This window comes from Eumetopias jubatus, unplaced genomic scaffold, assembly GCF_037043125.1.
Source record: "Eumetopias jubatus isolate StellerSeaLion01/CBP00866 unplaced genomic scaffold, mEumJub1_p1.0 scaffold_1, whole genome shotgun sequence".
Lineage (NCBI taxonomy): Eukaryota > Metazoa > Chordata > Mammalia > Carnivora > Otariidae > Eumetopias > Eumetopias jubatus.
This window is the reverse complement of record NW_028274807.1, coordinates 42,299,414-42,321,869: the sequence shown is the minus strand read 5'-3', so window position 1 is coordinate 42,321,869 and position 22,456 is coordinate 42,299,414. Positions and strand designations below refer to the sequence as shown.

At 35.4% G+C, this 22,456-nt stretch overlaps 1 protein-coding gene across 2 annotated transcripts in view; it reads left to right on the top strand.

Annotated features, from left to right (window-relative positions):
• Positions 1–22,456, top strand: part of PROS1 (protein S) — an 81,211-nt gene that overhangs the window by 7,316 nt on the left and 51,439 nt on the right. For both annotated transcript variants that reach the window (XM_028116947.2, XM_028116938.2), the window contains exons 2-4: positions 12,383–12,540; positions 15,468–15,492; positions 21,904–21,990. In XM_028116947.2, coding sequence (XP_027972748.1) covers positions 12,383–12,540; positions 15,468–15,492; positions 21,904–21,990 — 270 coding nt within the window. The remainder of the gene's footprint in view (positions 1–12,382; positions 12,541–15,467; positions 15,493–21,903; positions 21,991–22,456) is intronic.

The window sequence follows — 22,456 nt, the reverse complement described above, 5'->3', positions numbered from 1 at the left end:
AATGAGGAATTTTATGGGTTGTCTTTCCCATCTCATTCTAGGGAAATCTTCACCTGTTAATTCTTTCTCCAAGATTTGATCACTACACTCACCCTGACTTTGATTCACGTGAATATGAGCTGCCACCTAACTCAGCCACCCTGGGTTCCTCCCATTCCCCCTGAGATCTGGGAGCCCTGTTTCATTGCAGCCCCTGCCATTAGCATTTCCAATCTAGGGAGAACATCCAGTAAAATGCTTTTTAGCAAGCCCAGTGATTTCCTTACTAATTGATATCTATGATAATCATGAACATACATTCTTTTATTTCATAATGGGGAGTGGGATGGATAAGTGAGAAAGTGAATAGGTAGGAACCACGTGAAAGATCTAAGCCAGAATCTATCTCCTAGTCCTTGTGAATTCTTTCTTTAATATTATGCCAAGGAATGTCTGGCTTTCAGAGTTATTTAGTGTGTGCCAGAGTTTTGTCTAGGATGCCATTAGCCAACGAAGCGAACTGTTTGAACTGGAACTGGTGATTCTAGCTAGCACATGGAATGAAATCAGCAATATTAATACATTTAGCCTAATTCAAAATTACATATGCCTTTTTGTATTAGTTTTCTATTGTGTAACCAATTACCACAAACTTAGCATCTTAAAACAATATAATTTATTTTTTTAAATAATTTTTACTTGAGTTTTATTTTATTTTATTTTTTTTAAAGATTTTTATTTATTTATTTGACAGAGAGACAGCGGGAGAGGCAACACAAGCAGGGGGAGTGGGAGAAGGAGAAGCAGGCTTCCCGCCGAGCAGGGAGCCTGATGCGGGGCTCGATCCCAGTACCCTGGGATCATGACCTGAGCTGAAGGCAGACACTTAACGACTGAGCCACCCAGACGCCCCCATTTTATTAACTCATTAGTCCAGGTACAAGTCCAGGGACCTGCTCAGGGTCTCACAAAGCTAAGATCAAGGGGTTCACCAGAGCTGAGGTCTCACCTGCGGTGTTCTCTTCCAAGTGTATTGATCTCTCCAATGAGAGGAAGGAGAGAGATCAAGGGAGGACATTTGCTTGTGCATGAAAGTGACAAAACTCCATTCCATTTATAATTCTAATAGCCCCAACCTAAGGAAGCCCATGGAATATTTGGTCAGCATTGTCTCTGTTATAAATATTCTTCCCCTAGGGTTAAGATTACTGTTTCTTCCTCTAAGAGAAGGACAAACACATATTGCTCATTTAACCTTTGGTAATATAGATTACAAAATGTGAGCTTGTATTAACTATCTGTTTGTTAAATAGAGAGGGCATAATTAACTATGCCCAACGGACCTAAGCTGGGGACATAGTATAATGACATTGAACTGGCTGTTAATGTAGCAGGGTGAAAAAAATATAACAGTTAATACTGAAATTATTACTTTTGTGAGAATTCTTATTATTTTACCTTGAAAAGTGGCTTTACGTTTAGAAAGTGAAGTCCTGAAAACATGGTCTATAACTTTGCTACTCAAGAGTACTTCATGAACCAGTAACAGCAGCATTACCTGGGAGCTTATTATAGAAATGAAGCATCTCTGGCCCCATGCCAGACCTACTGATTTAGAATATTCATTTTAAGAAGACCCCGGGTAATTCCTATGCACACTTAAAATTTGAATCATGCTGGTGTCTAAGGAGATAGGAGAAAAGGTTGGTATATGGTTCTGCATGAGAAGTAAATAGAAGTTGCAGGGGTGGAAGTAGGAGGCAACCAGGGAGAGGGAAGGGGAGAAGATGTCAGAGAAGGGAGAAAAGAAGCTGAGCCATATGGCAAGACAATGCAGCTTTTAGGAATGTCTTCAGTAAGATTTCTTTCTTTCTTTTCTTTTCTTTTTTTTTTTTTTTTTAAGAGAGAGCACCCTCGGGGGAGGACAGAGGGAAAGGGGCAGAAGGAGAAGGAGAGAGAATCTTAAGCAGGCTCTACACAGAGCATGGAGCCCAACGTGGGGCTCAGTCTCCCAACCTTGAGATCATGACCTGAGCTGAAATGAAGAGCTGGACACTTAACTGACTGAGTCACCCAGGCGCCCCATCCATTAAGAAATTATTATATGTGAGGTGGACAGAGGACCTTTAGGAACTGGCTTAAGACTTGACTTTAAATTGCAAAAGTTGTTTTAATGTAAACTATAGCCCTTTGTACTTCCCCCCTGCCACCTACCTTCAGGGTTTCTTCAGAAGAGGTTGATTTCCATATCTAACTGGATTAAGAATGAAGAGAAGAGAATAGTTCCATAAGATACAACTGAGGTGAAGAGTTTAGTGAAAGCTAACACTCAAAGCCAATAGTGACCTTAAGAACCTCAGCTCCAAAAGGAGGAAGAAATCTTTTTTCTTTTTTTAAAAGATTTTATTTATTTATTTGACCGAGAGAGACACAGCGAGAGAGGGAACACAAGCAAGGGGAGTGGGAGAGGGAGAAGCTGGGGGAGTGGGGGAGGGAGAAGCAGGGGGAGTAGGAGAGGGAGAAGCAGGGGAGTAGGAGAGGGAGAAGCAGACTTCCCGCTGAGCAGGGAGCCCAGACACTTAACGACAGGTGCCCTAGGATGAAGAAGTCTTGAGAGACATTGGAATTTTTATCAGGTGTGGGATTGGGGTTTTAGGACCCCAGTCAGTTAATCAAAAAGGACAAGATGATATGTGACATTAGCAAAACTCAGATTATCTTTAAATTTAAAGCTTTGATTGAGGGTAATGTTTTGTTAATGCTAGAAGAAAAAAACTCACCTTGGTGATGCAAAAACAAATAGTAGGTCTTGACTCTTTTTCTATTGGGTGATGCAAATCCTTTCTACCTAAATATTCCTATTTTATTTTACATATGTCTGGGAAATACATATAAGTAAATAATTATAATAATTTTGGGGGATGGGCAAGAATTCAGTAATTTTAGACAAGAAAATACTGTACACAAAAAATTGGAAGAAAATGGATAACATTTTAATAGTGTCTTTAGAAAGTAGAGTTATGATGCTTTTTATTCCTTGCTTACCTTTTTGCTTTTAATAAATATAATAACTTGGGGTGCCTGGGTGGCTGAGATGGTTAAGCGTCTGCCTTCAGCTCAGGTCATGATCCCGGGGTCCTGGGATCGAGCCCCACATTCGGCTCCTGGTTCAGTGGAGAGTCTGCTTCTCCCTCTCCCTCTGCCTCTCCCCCGCTCATGCTCTCTCTCTCTCTCTCTCTGTATCTCTGCCTCAAATGAATAAATAAGAATCTTTAAAAAAATATATAACTTGAGTTACTAACTTCAGTTTGAGAACACCATTTCATTTAAGAGTTTTATTTATATTACATTGTTCTAAATATGGAAATTGAGTCCTCCAGGCTTGAGGGGAAGTGAAACAAGGATAATTTATCTAGATTCTGAGTGTTTCTACAGTGAGTAAAGTAATAGGAACTGGCTCTCACTAGTTCTAGGCCATTAGTATAATTCTTCTTATCCTCTTGCTCATTTTTTGGAATGGACTTAAAAAAGACACATTCAAAAACAATGGCTTTTAAATCTTTATAGAAATGGTAAAAATATAACTTCCTGCTTTTGTGTGATAGTTTCCATCTTTCAAAATGGCAGATTTGGGGGCGCCTGGGTGGCTCAGTCAGTTAAGCGTCTGACTTTGGCTCAGGTCATGATCCCAGGGTCCCGGGATCAAGCTCCGCGTCAGGCTCATTGCTCAGCAGAGAGCCTGCGTCTCCCTCTCCCTCTGCCTGCCGCTCCCCCTGCTTGTGCTCTCTCTCTCTCTCTCTCACTGTCTCTCTCTCTGTGTCAAATAAATAAAAATAAGTAATTAAAAAAATGGCAGGTTTGGCATTTTCTCATTGAGTTTCACAACTGTTCTGTGATGCACCTTCCCAACTTTAGGAAAATGTTACCTTTACTCACCCTCTACCGAGAGTGGTTACCCCACATTCTCTTCCTGCTGTCATTTGAACTTCTTGAGGAAGTGGTTTATTCTAGCAGTCTCTATTTCCTCTCTTCCTTCTCACCCTCCCACTGGTCTTGGTGATCGGGAATATTAACAGTGATCCTATTGTTAAATCAACTACATTTTGGCTCTCATCCTAAATAATGGTAATTATTATTAACTTTTTTTTTTGAGAGACAGAGACTTAGATTAAATTACTAACTATATCCTACTGACTCCCTAATATTTTTAAACCATTCAAGTAATCCATGATTAATATAATCTAATTTGGGAATACAGATATGCACTAAAAAAAATGCATCTGTAGTCCCACTAGCCAAAGTAATGTTTTGCTCTATATTCTGCTAAGCAACTTTGTCTGCATATATATATATATTCTTAGAAATTAAAATACATACATACAAGAATGGAATTGTGCTGTAATACTATTTTTTCTAATATTTTTAACTTGATGTTTCACCTAAAAATATGATGATGGTTTTCATGTCAATAAAATCTGTCACACTTTAAAACAGATTTATAGTTTTTCTTCATATATGTTCATCATAATATATTTAATCAAAAACATATGTTTGGAAATTTAGATTATTTCCAGTGTTCTGCTTATATCAATAAAATTGTGATGCACATATTCATGCATATTTCTTTACATATGTCCTGTTCATTTCCTCAGATTAATTTCCTAGAAATAGAATGGTTAGCTGAATATCTAAAGGTTTTGAATACATATTGTTAGATTTCTCCCTGGAAATTTGCTTTTAAAAGTGTATTTAAGAGTGCCTACTTGCTCTCATCTTTGCCAACATTGAACATTAACTTTGTTTTAAATCTTTGTCAATGCAATAGGAATAAAAATGGGGGTGACCTTTTTGGGGTGAGGGAGAAGTAGTCCATTCTACTTTTCAGTTCATACATTAACTTTAAAGAGCAGCTAGAAATAGTCGCTAACCTCCTTGCCTTACATATTAGTCTGCTTGGACTGCTCTGACAAAATACCATAGACTACATGGCTTAAATAAGAGAAATTTATTTTCTCACAGTTCTGGAGGCTGGAAAATCCCAAGATGAAAGTGCTGACCAGTTTAATTTCTAGTCAGGGCTCCCTTCCTGGCTTGTAGACCTTGATTTCTTACTATGTTCTCACATGGCCTTTCCTCAGGGTCTGTATGCTTACAGGGAGAGAGCTCGCTAATGTCTCCTCTTATAAGAACACGAATCCTATAGGATTAGGGCCCCACCTGCATGACCTCATTTAACCTTAATTATTTCCTTAGAAGCCCCTTTTCCAAATACAGCCACAGTGGAGATTTCCACTAGAACATATAAATTCAGGGAGGTGGACACAAACATTCAGACCATAATGCCAAACATTTAGATTCAGTCCATATGCCTTGTCAAGTAGAACACAAGTTCTGTTGTGTTTTTTTTGGTTTGTTTCTTTGTTTTTTGTTTTTTGTAACTGTGGAAGAGGAGAAGTAGGTTTAGTTTACTTTGTGGCCAATTTTTTAAGTGAGCCTGAGTTTCTGTATGTTAAATGTACCTTTCCTTATTACTTGTTTTATTATCCTTCTTCCCCAAATCCTTATCCAAATCATTTTCTCCTCTCTCCTTAATAAATTATTTTATTCCATTGCTATTTAGACTGTGTCTTATAGCCTTTTAGAAAGTCAAGAAGGAATTCTGAGGGTCTGGCAGAAATTTAGAAATTGAATTATAAGCACCTACTCAATACTATACCAATATTCCAAATAATCTCATTTCCACATCAGCGCTTAAAAATAATGTATCTTAAGAGTCAAAAGGGATGTATCCAGAGTGTTTCTAAGCCTTGCTTCATATCTGGGAGATATGAAGGAAGTAGGATAGTGCAGAATTAGGCCAACTCTTTCACTGTTGCCTTTAAAAATGTCCAGAAACAGTTTGCCTGTTGCTTTTCCAAACATAAACACAGACACAGGCCAGTGAACTAATAATATTAATTGATGCTATCCTAACAAATAGGTCAAATAGAACAAAAACACAACTTTTCCTGCGCTGTTACCTCTTGGTACATGACGTCAAAAGCAGATGCTGTTCTGGTGTCCTAGGGTGTCGGAGATGAAAAAGACAAGGAAAGCTGACTGCGTGGAAGATCTTTTGCACGTCATAAAGGAGGCCTCCTGCTGGAGCCTCAGGAAGTATAACCAGTTTGCAGCGTAGTTATCTGGAGAAGGAAAGAGAGGGCTAGCAAATCCCTCTCCCCGCCTTGCCAAAATCTGAACTCTGAGTCCCTTCAAACGAAGTACTATAATTTATCACTCATCAAGAGCAGACAGATCAAATGAAAGAAATGATTAATGTTGTGTTTGGGTTTTTTGTTAGTTTTGTTTGTTTTGGGGGGATTATTAAGCTGCCTGTTCTGTCTTTTGGGTAGAACTATTTGTTGTTTTGGAAGGAATAACAGATATGTAGCACTTTCTCTGTCTATGGCTACAATCAAAAGGTTTTAACCTTGGGGATACAATGGCAGAGTGTTTGATTTATTCTTCTTTTTCTAGACTAGGCACTGTAAATTAAAGTTATAATTAAATCTCAGAGTAAGGAGAGGTCCATGTCACTCCTGTCGTGGCTAAACAGTTCAGGCATTGTTTCCCTACTCAGCCAGAATGGGGGTTGATAGTCACTTTTTTTTTTTTTTAATGGCACCAATGGCTTCTTCTACTTATAAATAAACGTCAGTCTTCATCTTTTTTAATCCAAATGTTTTAGGACTTACCTTTATATGTACAACATATAACTCATAGATTATTTCCTCTTTTTCTTTCCCAGATTTAAATTCTTATCCAGATCTAGTCTTTATGATTTTTGACTCTTAAAGTATTTCTCATCAGCCTATTTATTGCTTAGTCCTCTTGAAGAATGGATGCATATATAGTTCACCTTTAGAGAATACTTTTTCTAACACTTTCCTAACCTTTAACATAATAATATGAGAACACTCAGTTGCTCAGCAGCCTAGTCCTCAATATAAACGAAAATAAGAACTTCAGAGGAAAGCAAGTGTAATAGTTCTCTTTAAAAATTTAACTTAAAAAAGATTGAAGTGTAGCATGCATCCAGACATGGCATTTCTTCCTGAAGTCTAACACAAGCTTCTCTGAAAATTAGTAATAATTATATAGGCCAACAAATTCCTAATTAAAAATCTATCTTTTGGTTTTCATAGTCCTTGCAATCTTCACCTTTTTAAATATCCCTCCTCAATTAGAAATCTTCCGTGATAGAAATATTTATGAAAAAAATGAAAGATTTTATGTTTGATTACTATGTGAGTATTTTAAATAGAGTTGGTAATATCTGGACATATGTTTTCCCATCATTATTAATTAACGGTGTTTCTATATTACATGCAGTTCTGTTTTTCTTCAGGCTTTGACTAAAAACATGCCATTTCAACAGTTGACACACATGAAGCACAATTACATCTCAAAGTATTATCTAGTTGTTCTATTTGTACATTGAAAACAATTTTCCCCTGCTTCATCCCACACTGAAGCAGAAACAAAGATTCAAACACTCTGCCAACCCGCATTCTAGCCAGAGATTTTCTCTCAGACACATGTTTTTTAGGGGTAGTTCTTCATTCTTGGGATGACAGACAAGTAGGGCCTGGGAAAAGGAGAGACAAAAAGCAGAACTAAAAAAGAGATGAGCTTTGGAAGGAGGAATGTGAGAACCATCTCAATAAAGGACAAGAGAGCAAAATGAAAAGATTCAGAGGATGGGTTATCCCAAAGCTTGTATCTCCTTCATCTGCAGCATCACTCTCATCTGACTGATCAGTACTGGGCAACCTGCAGATCAGTGGTCCTAACCACGCCCCCTGAACAGAGGGTGGCAAGTTTGAACACTCCAGTGGCAGAAGAGGGGCCTCAGGAAAGGACCTCCCTTTGACCAGGTGGAACTGAATTGAACACTGGGAAATTCTCCTCTGACCAGAGGCAGTGCTAACCCCACTATCTTTATTACAGGTACTTTTATGAAGTACCAGTAACAATAAGTGACTTTTCTGAGGATAAGACAATCAAATCTTATGCTCAAAAAACAGAGATTTGCCCCCACAGAAAATATCGAAGGGAACATATGAAAGCTGTTAAGACAGTTTCAAAAAGGAATTCCAGTTAATGTTTGAACAATGGTTATTTTATTGACATAATTGTTCAAACTGCTATGGTCACTATTTTGAAGAGGGAAGACTTAGATAAGTTAAAAATGTAAATAGTTCAGTCATTCTTCTAACTTGAAAGACTCATAACTAAACATTATACCTAACAATATGAATCTGAAGGTAACACTTTTCAAGCAACATACTCAGGTTTTAACAGACTTTCTTGAAAAACTTCTTAATCCAAAGAAGTGAAACAAGTGATTAGAGACAGTGTAGTAATGCAAAAGGAAAACAGGTTTTGGAGGCAGGCTTCTGTTCTCAGCTGTGTGAGCTTGGTAAGGTTAACTCAACTTCCCTGAGTTGTAGTTTGTTCATGCATAAAATGGGAAAATTACTGTCTACTTAGAACAGTTGTGATTAGTATTAAAGGAGATAATGTAAAAACAGCATATACCTGCTTATATGCCATGACTATTATGATAAATAATGGAACTTTGTAGACATTCCTGCAGTCTGGCAGGGTGCATGCTTCTGGGTAGATAGACTGAGGCAGCTGGTAAAAGCACTTCTTTTTTTTTTTTTTTTTAAAGATTTTATTTATTTATTTGACAGAGAGAGAGATAATGAGAACAGGAACACAAGCAGGGGGAGTGGGAGAGGGAGAAGCAGGCTTCCAGCTGAGCAGAGAACCTGCTGTGGGCTCGATCCCAGGACCCTGGGATCATGACCTAAGCTGAAGGCAGATGCTGAACGACTGAGCCACCCAGGCTTCCCTAAAAACCACTTCTAACGCACATAGTTTTCTCATCCTACAGTCCTGTAGTTCTTAATTTGGATCTGTGATGTCATGTTTATATTTTTTTTGACAAAGAATAGTAGACTCCTTTGAAAGCACACTTGTTAAATGGATGGGTTTATTTTCTAAAGGACAGTAAATTCCTTTCTTTTTTTTTTAAGATTTTATTTATTTATTTGACAGAGAGCTACACAGCGAGAGAGGGAACACAAGCAGGGGGAGTGGGAGAGGGAGAAGCAGGCTTCCCGCTGAGCAGGGAGCCGGACTCGGGACTCCATCCCAGGACCCTGGGATCCTGACCTGATGGAAGGCAGACGCTTAACGACTGAGCCACCCAGGCGCGCCAAGGACAGTAAATGTCTTATTTAAGATATCAAACTTGTCCATGCCACAACCACATAATTTCTTTTTTTAAAATCAAGTACGTTGTTGGCATTTGAGTGGCAGATATAGAGAAGAAAGAGCACTGGATTAGGAAGATGGATATATTTAAATTCTTGTCCCATTAGCAGTACATCCTAGCTCTGTGACCTTGGGCCAAATCATGTAACCTCTTTCAGCTTCATTTTCTTCAAGTAACTCAAGGAAAGTCGGGATGATAATTCTCTCCTTTGGTTTATGGCATTATTTATGTGATGATCAAATGAAATAATATACACATTGAAAATTATTAAGTACCATGCCAATTTAAAACATTATTGGCTTGAGCCTAGATGAAATAAAACATAAGCATTCAAATTTAGACAAAATTAGGTTTTTATTATTAACTTCATTATCCTTTAGGGTAGAGGTGTAACAGTTTCCTTTTTTAAGATTCCTCTAATCAGTGGAGAAAATGAAACCTCTGGCTGTTTTTTGAGAAGCAGCGGATAGTAATGGATAGTCACAGGTCTGGACATTGGGATCTAAGTCCTAATTTTGCTATTCACTATAACTTAGGACAACTATCTTGCATGCTCTTTATGTGAGTACTATCTTCTCTGAAATAATGGAGGCTATTTTGTTTCCTTTTCCTTCTATAAACTTACGTGAGCATCCCTTTAAATGTCCACCTTAGTTTTCTGTGGATATTTGAGAACGTCCCCTTTCACAACGTGAATACGGTACTTGTTATCAAACCTGGTTTGTGTCCTGCAGTGGGGTCACTTGTAGGGGAAGAGATATTCCTAAATGTCAATATTAAGATCTAAATTCCAAAACTTAATATTCCATAAGAAAGAAATGGAAAAGAGTGATGTTTATGGTTAGTTTTCTAAGTGCATTTGACATTGATTTTTTTGTTATTACATCACTGTATTTATCTTTCAGAGAAGAATGTTATTGTTTTCCCCAGAAAGATACATATTTGCTTTGAGGTTCAGAAGGGTCCAGTTTTTGCCATATTTATTATAAAGTAGCATCCTTAAAACTACTTCAAATAAATGAGATAATTGGCCATGTCAGATTCTTCCATTGTGGATAGGGCTACCATTTATCAGTCAGTAATACACTTGGCAGGTAATGTGCTCACAGAATAGCATCTGTTAGACACACACAACCTTGATTTAATCTTGATCTTAATGAACAGTGATAAAGATGGTAAGACATAGGGTTAAAGATATAACCCAAACACTATTTGTTTAGTTAGTCATCACATTTAAACTTCTGTTTTGGCAAGTAGGAGAAATAAAATAACATTACTTACTTCATTCTTGAAAGATGTTCAGTTATTCAACTAATAATTATGGTGACTTGATTAATTAGTCCTTTTGCTTTTCTTTTTCTTCCTTCTCTTGTCATCTTTTGTGTATGCCCTTTTCACCAAGTAATAAGATAAAAAAGAGAAAAACAAATTTATCTTTTTATATTACTTACTCATCTTAGTGAGAGCACTATTATGGTTTAAATCAGGATTTAAAAATTATTTGTAGATTTTATTTTTCTTTTAAAATTTTTCATTAAAAAGTAGTGTTGTTTACATACTAAAACAATAAAGCCAAAGCTTCATGCTGTCCATTCTTTTCTTCCAACATAATTGCAATCAGTAGTTTGAGTGTCTTTCCAAACTATTTTCTATGTATCTGTCCACATGATATTTACATATCTACAAGTATGGCTGATATACATAGGGTTACATGATAGTATGACATTCCACAATTTTCATTTTTAATTTAATAATATATCTTGAAGATCTTCAGTACAGGAATATCTTCCTTCTCTTTGATAAGGTGCATATTAATCCACAGTACAGATGTATTATAGTTTATTTTTCTATTCCCTTCTTGAGAGTTATTTATTGTTTTTAATTTTTTTGATATTACAATTTTTCAACAAACATTCTATATACACCTTTTCCAGCCCAGGTACATATCTGCAGGACATTCTTAGAAGCAGAATTGTTGAATTGAAGAATATGTGTGCTTTACATTTTCAGCTACTACCAGATTACCTTAAAATAATGCTACCTAGTACATATTCCTACCACCAATATACAAGAATACTTGTTTCCTCTTACCCTCACCATTACGTTAGTCTTTTACGTTTGTGCAAATTTAATGGGCAAAAATCTAGTTAAAAAATTTGTAGTGAACATCTTTTCACATATTTTTGGTCATTTTTATTTTCTTCTTTAGTGACGTTTATATGACTTTGATTATAGTGTTTTCTCTTATTTTCTTTATATTGTTTTGTATTTAATCTTGCACACATTCTTGTTATCTGTTGGCTTATTATTGTTGTTGTTATTGTTTTAATTTGCAAAAGTCATTTATACATTCTGGATGTAATTTTTTCCATTCTATATTATGAAATATTTTCTTCTAATCTGTCATTTGATGTTGAACTTTGTTATTTTTGTTGTTGTTGTTTACCTGTTTGAAATTCATTATGCAGTTGATATTACCAAATTTTTTCTCTTTGCCTTCTGTATTTTGTGCTTTGCACATGGTCTTCCTTTTTCCAAAGATTTTTATTTTCCCTTTGTACGAATAAATGAAATGTTTTAGTTCATCAAGTATCTTTTAAATAGATGATTGGACTGTACTCCCACATTTCTCTATCTTTACAGAGGTCATGTGGTTTTCCATTAAAATTGAGAAAGCTTATTACTCTAGCTTTAAAGATGTGTGGCTATAACTTTTGATATAGTCATTTCAGCATGCTGCTTTTCCCGAGTGTAGTCATAATAAGGTAAATATTAAATATTGTCTGGTGTGTTTGGCCTCATGAATGAACTTGAATGATTCATGTAGATCATTATATAAGTGCTGTAGCTTGCACACCAAACTTGCTGTCTGAGTTGTTAATCAAAGTGCTTATGTATCTGCATATTTTTCTTCTCAATTCTCTATACTGATTTTAAATGTTATGCAGTTCACAATTAGACAATGATTTTATTTTATTTTTTTTAGACAAAGATTTTAATTCTCACTGTTTAACAAAATACCATATTTTAGGTGGAGAAATGAAAAGCTTACTCATAAAAACTTATTTTTTCCTTCAGTTTTGTCAAAGCAGCATGCTTCACAAGTCCTGGTTAGGAAACGCCGTGCAAATTCTATGTTTGAAGAAACCAAAAAGGGTAATCTTGAAAGAGAATGCATTGAAGAATTGTGCAATAAAGAAGAAGCCAGGGAGGTCTTTGAAAATGACCCTGAAACGGTAAGAATTTATGAAATCTAATTAGTTAACATACCTAGACATAAGACTGAACATCTCCAGCTTGAGTCAGTGTTCCCTTGTGTTCCTTTTTAAAGTAATGATTGTGTATATTGCCTTCTACATGAAACCACTGAAGCATTTCAGAAAAAATAACTTCAGAGGGAAGTGGGCTTGTTAGGAAGACACTATTGTCAAAGCATTGTGCTCTGACCAAACTATAATTCAGTTATACTTCATTATCAGCAAGTGGTCTTGACCTCATAGTTTGTAAATACTTTTTTCCTAACTGGAATTTGCTAGTATTGGGTAGGTGGAGAGGAAGGTATCTCCCTGTAATATGTGTGTGTGTGTGTGTGTGTGTGTGTGTGTGTGTGTGTAACTGCATTATCACTATACTTCATTAAATCTCTCTGTTGGCATTTTTAACCAGGCTTTAGAAGACAAGGCTATCTAATCCAGAGCTTGGTACATCATAGGTACTCAGTGAATGCTTACTGAAGAATTCATTACAGTACTGTATTCCCTAAGTATAATTTTTTCCATAAAGCCTTGGGAAGTTTCCTGAACCCACTTGATATGATCACTAATTCCTGGGGTTAGAATTTATATATTTAGTGTATAAATTTTTCCAAGTTAGTCTAGAAGAATTTAATCATAAAGACCACTAAATATCATATAGAAATATGGGACCCCAGACCTTATCTTTAGTCTCCTAATTTTCCTAGGGAAGGATGTTTTCTAATACGCCCTGTGGACAACAGGATTATAAACAGTGCCTGTAAAAATTAGGATGAAGTTGACCTTGAGAATTCAAATATGATAGCCATCAGGGTTACCTCAGATATATTTCCTGAGATGATCTATGTAACCCAAAGGAAATGGGGGAGAAAACATATACAAAGTAGTTCCTTTAGCTCAGCCATGGCTCATGGGACCATCAGACTAGATGAGAGATAATGAGCAGAAACATTTTCTAGAGTTAGAGAACTTGTCCAAGACAGTAACAGCTTGTGTTCTCCAGAGTTCCTCTTTAATCCTTTTATTTCTACCTACTCTAATAGGTTCAAAGAATATTTTTTCTAAGGTACCCAAAGAATCATTTTTAATACTCTACAGGATTGAGCCAGTTTTGTTGCTTTTTGTGGATAAGCAATTGACAAGACAAAATATTTTTTTTTCACACTATATAACAGATTAGTACTCTTATTGTGCAGGGTGTGTATATATATCACAATAGAATATAATATTATTTATTGTAGAAATTTAAATATATACCACAGTGGTCAGAACAATTTAATAAGCCCCCATATAGCTCCCCAGACTTCAGCAATTATCAACAATCAGCCATTCTTGTTTTGTCTGTTCTCTACCCCACCCAGTCTAATTTTTGTTTTGTTTTGCTGGATCATTTAAGGCAAGCCTGCATCCCTGAGATATCATATTATTACAGCGCCCATAAATACATGAGTATCTATTTCTAACATTATAGGTATGTTCTTGTAGCTCAGCCTCTGAATGGCAGGTGGAGGTGTAAGACCATAGTGGAGAGAAGGGAAACTAGTTGAGAAGGGAAACTCATTTATGTGCTTCCTCCCGCCACTTTCTGACATTGGTCTCATATACAAAGGGGAAGGATGACAGAGAGTAAAGAAAAAATGGGAGAAATGAAAGGCAAGGAAAAAGAAACATTTGTGACTGCTTCTCATTTTCTTTCTTTTTCCTTTTTAAAGATTTTATTTATTTGAGAGAGAGAGTGAGAACAAGAGAGAGCATGAGCAGGGGGAGAGGCAGATGGAGAGGGAGAAGCAGACTCCCCGCTGAGCCGGGAGCCCAGTGCAGGGCTCGATGCAGGGCTCGATCCCAGGACCCTGAGATCATGACCCAAGCTGAAGGCAGACGCCCAACCAGCTAAGCCACCTAGGCGCCCCTGCTTCTCATTTTCTATCCTGCCCCCGCCTCTCCCCGTCCACGTCCCTAATATTATGGTTCACACTCCTAGTCTCCACCCTGTTGCTCACCTCACCGCTGTCCCTAATATCTTCCTCTCACCTGCATCATCTCCTTTTGAACCTATTCATTGTTGCTTATTTTCCTGGCTTTTGTTCTGTAGACAAAAACACCACTGTTTGAATTACTTAGTGGGAGATCCCATCCTTACAAACAAGTAGACAAGTGTTGTATAGGTTTATTTGGGAGAGGAGGCAAGAGCGGAGACTTTGGCTCTGAACTGGATGAGGTATATTCCTTACTTATGTTTTTGTGTAGAAACACTGGTTTCTCGTGAGGTGTTCTTGTGCTGTTAATGTTACACATTAGATATATTATGGCTTAAGAAGGCTTTGGGGAACCAGCCTAAGAACCGTACCTTCAGAAATCATTTATAAATTTTTCTCCCTTTGGAAAAGTACATTCCTTAGTCCAAATTACTGATTTACAGACAAACTTTTGGTACATAACCGATTTATAAGTAAGGTATTACATGTACATAAGATGCTAAAAGATAAATATTCACTTTAATTCACTTCAAATTATGTCACTCTTACTCAACATTAAATGTGGCATATGTAATCAGCATGACATGAAATGTGTCAAATGGGTATCTGATTGTTACGGAAAAATTAAAGGATTTATAAATAAAGAGCATATATTGCATGTAACATCTTCAGTAGAACCTGTTTTCAGATTAGAAGCTTTTGTAACATGATTTTATTGCTTAATATTGATTTAAGCTAAGTGTCTTACTGGCTTATTGTTATTAGTTATCTACTCCTGGCATATTTTACTATAGCAAAAATGTTGTAATGTGGAAATGATAATTATATGTAATATATTTGCATATTTAATATAAAACACATTATAAGATTGTTTTAACTATATAGTGAAATTTAGACTTGCTAAGATGTATTTTTTCTTTTCTTTCTTTCTAGGATTATTTTTATCCAAAATACTTAGGTAAGTTCAAAGAATCTCAATCATATAATCATAGAAATAGAAGGGAATTTAGATTTGATCAAGTCCAATCTTCCACCCATCTATTCCAGCCAATATAATTTAATTAGCCTTGGGAGTAAGAGTTCATTTTATATGGAGTTTTGCTGTCCTTTTATTTAAGGACATGTAGGCAAATTTGAAATGGTTCTTTAATGAATGTGTGGCATTTTGACTTTTAGTCTTTTTTATTCTCTTGTCTTTGTCATAAAGGTCCATAGGCTGATGATAATTTATATTTAAGTATCAGGACATTCTTTAGAAGCATATGAATTGTCATGGGTTATCTTCTTAATATTGATATATAATTAACATGTAACATTGTATTAGTTTCAGGTATACGACATAATATTTAATATATGTATGTATACTTTGCAAAATGACCACCCAGTAAGTCTAGTTAATGTCCATCACCACACATAGTTACATTTTTTTTCCTGTGATGAGAACTTTTAAGATCTACTTTCTTAGCAACTTTCAAATATACAATACAGTACTATTAACTGTAGTCACCATCCTATACATTATACCCTAAGACTTGTTTACTCTATAATTGGAACTTATGGATTATCTGTTGCTGAAAGAAAAGATCTCTACACTCTCTAAAGCTTATGACATAAATCATTATAATTTAAATTAACGTGGAGAAAAAATAGAATGTCAAGACTGTTTCAGCTTCTCAATTTTAGGTAGGGGCTTAAATATTTTATAAAAAAGATATTTGGCTATTAAAATTAAAAGCTTGCATTAAAAAATATAGTATTAATCCTTGTTTCTTAGGTCCATGTAATGAAACTCTGTTTTTGTGGGCATCAGCACTCTAGAAGTACATACCTTTGATCACAGAGTACATTTGGATAAAGATAAATAACTTTTTTTTTTAAAGATTTTATTTATTTATTTGACAGAGGGAGAGATAGTGAGAGCAGGAACACAAGCAGGGGGAGTCGGAGAGAGAGAAGCAGGCTTCCCGCTGAGCAGGGAGCCTGATGCAGGGCTTGATCTCGGGACCCTGGGATCCTGACCTGAGCTGAAGGCTGACGCTTAACGACTGAGCCACCCAGTAGCCCCCATAAATAACTTTTTAATACAACATTATGTATTTTGGGAAAATTCCTTGGATAAAATGGTTTTCTTTTTTCTCCTTTTCTCCTTCTCAGCTTCCTCTTTTCTGGCTCTACTCAACTTTCTTTTCTCTTTGCTTGTCTTACTTGGCAGCATGGTAGAATAACCAAGTGCAAAAGAACAAAAAAAGAAAACCAAAAGCCAAAAACCAAAAACAAAACCTGTAAGATGTGGGCTCTACTCCCAGATCTAAAAATTTCTACTGTGTCAGGTTAAGCAAGTTATTTTGCTTTTCAGGTTCTGTATTTAAATGTGCACTATAATTATATTCTCTAACTTCGGACCTGTTGGGAGTACCAAATAAGTGTATGTATGTAGATAGATTTTTTTACTTTACACTTTTATTCAAATGTAAAGTATTAATATTTAACCAACCCATAATTTGAACTATATTTTTTATCATGTTTTATTTTTTGATTCACAATTTATATTTTGGTCTTTACTTATGTTTAGGCATATGCAATGAATTCCACTATTGAAAACAGAAAAGAAATGCTCTACTTAACTTTTACATCATTTGATGTATATATTCTATGGGCCAATGGCCCTAATTGGGGGGGAAAACTTTATGATCCTGTCCTTGGCAAACCTAACCTAACTTTACTAGTAACCCCAGCTTATCAGGAATCTCCTTACAGTGAGACAGGGACACCCAAGAACTTAGATCACTAATACTCACACAGTGGGCAGTGTTTAGGTTTAGAGTTTCAGGGGTTAGAAAGTACTTCAGTTTATCCACATATCCCATGTACTGCATTGGAAACATGGAATTTGGTAAAAAAATACTTGTGGGTTTCATTATACAAATGTTAAGTTTTTAAGTTCTGTTCTTTCCTTAGAAAATAGAACGAATCACCCTACTATTTATGTGGGCCTTTAAAATATCACCTGATAGAGTGGATTTTTGTATTAATGGAAGACAAACGTCTTTGGAAAAATGCTAAGTTCTGAGCCTAAATATAAACATTAGAAATAAATTTTAGTTTCTGGTTCTTGCCAAGTTGGTGAATTAGCCCAGATTGCTGACTCCTTCTCTTAAAATCATCTCCAGAGAAACACTGGCATTCCAGACACTAATGATAACAAAACAAAATGAAAAACAACAAGAAATGTGAGAAATCCATGGATAAACTGAAGGCTGGCTTGACCTAGTATGTGTGTGTGGGAAGTGGGGTGCTGACTGCTGAGGCAGCAGTAAGAGGACAGTTTGGAGTATTTAAAAACTGACCTAATCATACAAATCAAGAAAAAATTTTAAAGTACGATACTGCAAACTCTTAGTAGCAAGAAATAAGGAAATAACAAAAATAGGGATGGAAATAAGTTAAAAGGAAAACAAAAAAGATTCACAAAAGCAAAATCTCATTCTTTGAAAAGGTTAGTAAGTTAGATTGACTTATAGTAAGAATAATTAAGGAAAAAGAAAAAGAACGAAAAAGGAAATGCCAAAACACAAAGTGTAGGATAAAAAGAATTACTATAAGCCCAACATAGATTGAATTTATAATGGTAAAATATAGATAATCATAAAATAAAATATAATCACAAAATAATACAAATAGCTATACCAAAATATATTTGGAAACTTGATAAAATGGATACATTCCCAGAAAAATAGAAAACATTATTTTACAAGAAGAAGTAGATAACGTGGTTACAAATAATTACTAAACCAGAAAAACCTCAATCAAAGCCCTCTTCCATGACACCCCTCAAATCTAGACCCAGATGTTTTACAAATGACTTCTTCCAAATTGAAAAAAAAAAAATTGTTAAACTTTCTCTTATAAAATTGTCCTAGAAGAGAGAATAAGATTCTATGCTGTGAACTTATTCAGAAAGTTTGGTGTAATCTTGATTCCAAAATCAGATAAGAACGACACAAGAAAATAAAAATAAAAATAAAATTCCTTTTCAATTATAAATTAATTCTAAATAAAATGATATCCAATCTAATCTAAAGTGTATTAAAAATAATATATCATAATAAAGTAGGGTTTATTCCAGAAATTCAAGAATGGTTTAACATCAGAAAATCTATCAATTTAATTATCTACATAAAGAGTGTATTATTACCTCAGTTCATACAGAAAAGACAGTTGATAAAGTTCAGCATTTAATATAAAACCTTTTTGCAAACTGTGATTATAGGAGAACTTTCTGAGCTTGGTAAAGGTTATACAGAATAACCATATAATTTACCAATTTTGATACTTTTGTCCAGGACCAGTACTACCATAGATAAATGCCAGGTAGAAAAGAACAAAATAGGACTGTTCTCGGAAAATTGGCATGTATGGTCACTCTAATGATATACACACAACAGTAGAGAAAGAAAGAAAGAAAGAAAGAAACAAAGAAAAAAAGAAAGAAAGAGAGAAAGAAGGAAAGAGAAAGAAAAGGAAAGGAAAAGAAAGGAAAGGAAGAAGGGAAAAAGGAAGAAAAAAACACCAAATCTGCAGTAAACATTATACTTGCCGGTTAGACATTAGATGTAGTCTCTTTATGATTAAGGATAAGAAGATAAGCACTGGAAGTTACAACCAATGCAATAAGGAAAGAAAAATAAATGAGAACTGTATAGCTCAAGGGGCAAAATATGTACCTGTCATTATTTATAATTGATATGATTATATACATAGAAATAAATAGGCTTCATAGACAATATATTAGAACACATGAGAGATTCTTAGATAGCTCTAAGACTAGCGTATAAAAGTCAGTGGTAGTTCTTTACACAGTCCAGTGGAAAATGAAAGGTGATACCTCCTGCTGTAACAACAAATCTCATATGACATCTACAGAGAAAATTTTAAAACTCAAATTAAGAATATACAGGATGTACTGAAATCATGGAAAGACATTTCATGTTCTTGATTGAGTGATACTATAGGGAGAGCAGTTCTCTCCAAATTAATCTATATATTAAAAGCAATCCCATTTAGAATTCCAGATGGATTTTTTTTAAAAAGAATTCAGTAAGTTCACTTTAGCCTTTAAATCAGGAAATAAAAGTCCACCCATGTCTAAATAAACATTTAAAAATGTAAAGGGAAGAAGCACCTCATCAAATATTAATAATTCAAAGCTGTAGAAAGAAAACAATATGATATTGTCAGAAGAACACAGACTAATGAAACTAAAGAGTTCAGAGACAGACTCATGTATATATGCCAACCTAATATTTGATAAAGATGACACCACAAATCACTGTGAATTGTTGAGAAGATGGTGTGGGGGAGATTGACTAACTCTAATCAGAAATAGAAATTTGAGTTTGTAAGTACCACCAAATGTAATGGTGTATTCTAGCTGGAATAAAGACAAAAAATGTTAAAGCGAAACCATGAAATTAAAGAAATAATACAGAATATCTTTGTAATCAATGGCATGGAAAAAAACTGCAAATGCACAAACCAGAAGACAAAATAATTGGTAAATTTGATTTCAACAAAATTAGGAACTTCTCTTAAAAGAGACATAAAAGGTAAGGTTAAGAGACAGGTAACAGAATGAGAGATGGTATTCATAAATGTTTAAATTCTGCAAGCCCACCTGAACAATAAATAACTGCCAATATAAAAATAGTTAATAAATAATAAGGAACATTTTCAGAGGAGGAAAAAAATTTTTAAATGACATAAAGGTATGCTCCATCTCACTAGAAATCAGAAAAACAATATGAGATATCACTTATTTGCCTACTATGGCAAAAATTAGAAAGCCAAGGTATAGAAATTCTTATGCTCTCTGGTGGGAACGCACCTCTGGAGAGCCACAGAGAACCTGCCTATCTAATGATCCCACAATTCCTGAAACCCCTGGGTATCTATTTCTTATGCATGTACTATTGAGAGACACATGAAGATATCCATTGCAGTGCAACTTGTAGAGGTGGGAAGTTGGGGGCAATCTAAGTATCTTTCATGGGTAGAGGGGATTATAAAAATGGTGGTTGCTTGCAATGGAGTAAAGTTTAACAAGCAAAAAGTTAGAAGCAATAACTTATATGCAGTAGCATGGAGTGATTATAAACATATAGTGCCTCCTTGCTCTCTGAATCTGGATGTACCCTGGGATTGCCTTGATCAATAGACTGTGGTGCAGGTGACAAAATGCCTCTTCTTTGGCCTGGCAGCCTCTGCTTTCTTCCTCCTGGAAGCTAGCTGCCATGAAAGAAGTGCTACTGTAGGACCAGCATGCTAAGAGAAACTCAACCACATTGAGAAGCCCTGAAGTATGACCACATGCGGAGAGAGAGATGCCAAGGGGCCTGAGCTGTCAGCCATGTGAGTGAAAAGCCATCTGAGAGCTGGATCTTCCAATCTCATCTACCCTGGCTGACTCTATGTGCAACAGAGACAAAGAGCCCAACTAAACCCTTTCTAATATTTGACCCACAGATTGTGAGCAAAATAGAGGGATTGTTTAAGTTTCTAATTTGGGGGTTGTTTACTCGGCAAAAGATAATCAAAATACCACTTCTTTAGTAAGTTGTGATTAGCTGTACAGTGAAGTGATGTATCTATATCTGCATCTATCTATCTATCTATCTATCTATCTATCTATCTATCTATCAATCAATAATGTTGTCTTCGGAGGCTATTAAGAAATGTTATTGACACTGAATGTCTCCTAGTTGAGGTATATAAGTATTTATCTGTTATTTCAGCTGTTTTTGCTGCCAGATTGCTATATCTAATTTCACAGAGTTATAGTGAGGAATAAAATGAATGAAGTAAACCTACTTTGTAATATTGAGGCATTATACAAATATTATTATATTAGTCTCTCTGCAACACTGGGAGAATTAGAAGTTGCCTGCAGCAGCGAGAAACACTAACATAATCTATTGACTTAATTATAGACACTTTTAAATTAGACTCTGGTCTACAGATTTGAGGGTAACTCTAGGTCTCTGCTGCAGAATTAAGAGCATAGATTTATTTGCCAATGAATTTTTCTGTTAATCTAAGATCTTTTTCACTTCTTGCTTTAAAGTTCTCCAAAAAGAAGCCTCCACAAACCCATTTTTCATGATTCTGTATTTATTATAATCTTGCGTGTAGAATTTTTAATTTTTCAAAAATGTGGATGGCAATATTTAGGGATGATGTTTTGAATGCTGAATCCTGTCAATCCAGAGGAAGATAAATATTCTGTCACTTTGGATAATTTCTACCTCCACCATGATTTTGGATGAAGTAAGTGTATGTATTCTAAAAAGATTACATTTATTTGTACTTACAGGTTGTCTTGGCTCTTTCCGAGCTGGATTGTTCACTGCTGCACGTCAGTCCACTGATGCTCACCCTGATCTCAGGAGCTGTGTCACTGGTAAACACCTCTATCATCCATTGAAAAAAACAAAACAAAACAAAGTAAAAACCTGCGAGTAAATAAAATACACTATGTAAACATAACTCATGTTTAAAATCAACAATGAGCCCTATAAGAGTTGTGTGCCTAGCAAGGAGATATTCTCAAATCATTTGAAAGCATTTTTTTTCAAATGTAAATGCTGCTCTCTTACTCAAAATAAATATTCCACCTAATGTTTAAGTTGAACAGTGTTCCTTGTTTACTAAGCTTTAGGTCATTGACTTCAGAATTTTATTCCCCACAGCTTTATTTTAGATGTTGTTGCATAACCATGTGTACAGTTGATTAATAGGTCAAAGTGGAGCCATGTTTATTCTTCTAATTTTTGGCATCAATCATATAAATGTGAAAAATGTTAGAATATTGAATTAGCCTTCTCCCTCTGAAGTTCATATAGGGCCTAGTGATAACTCTGGTAGAT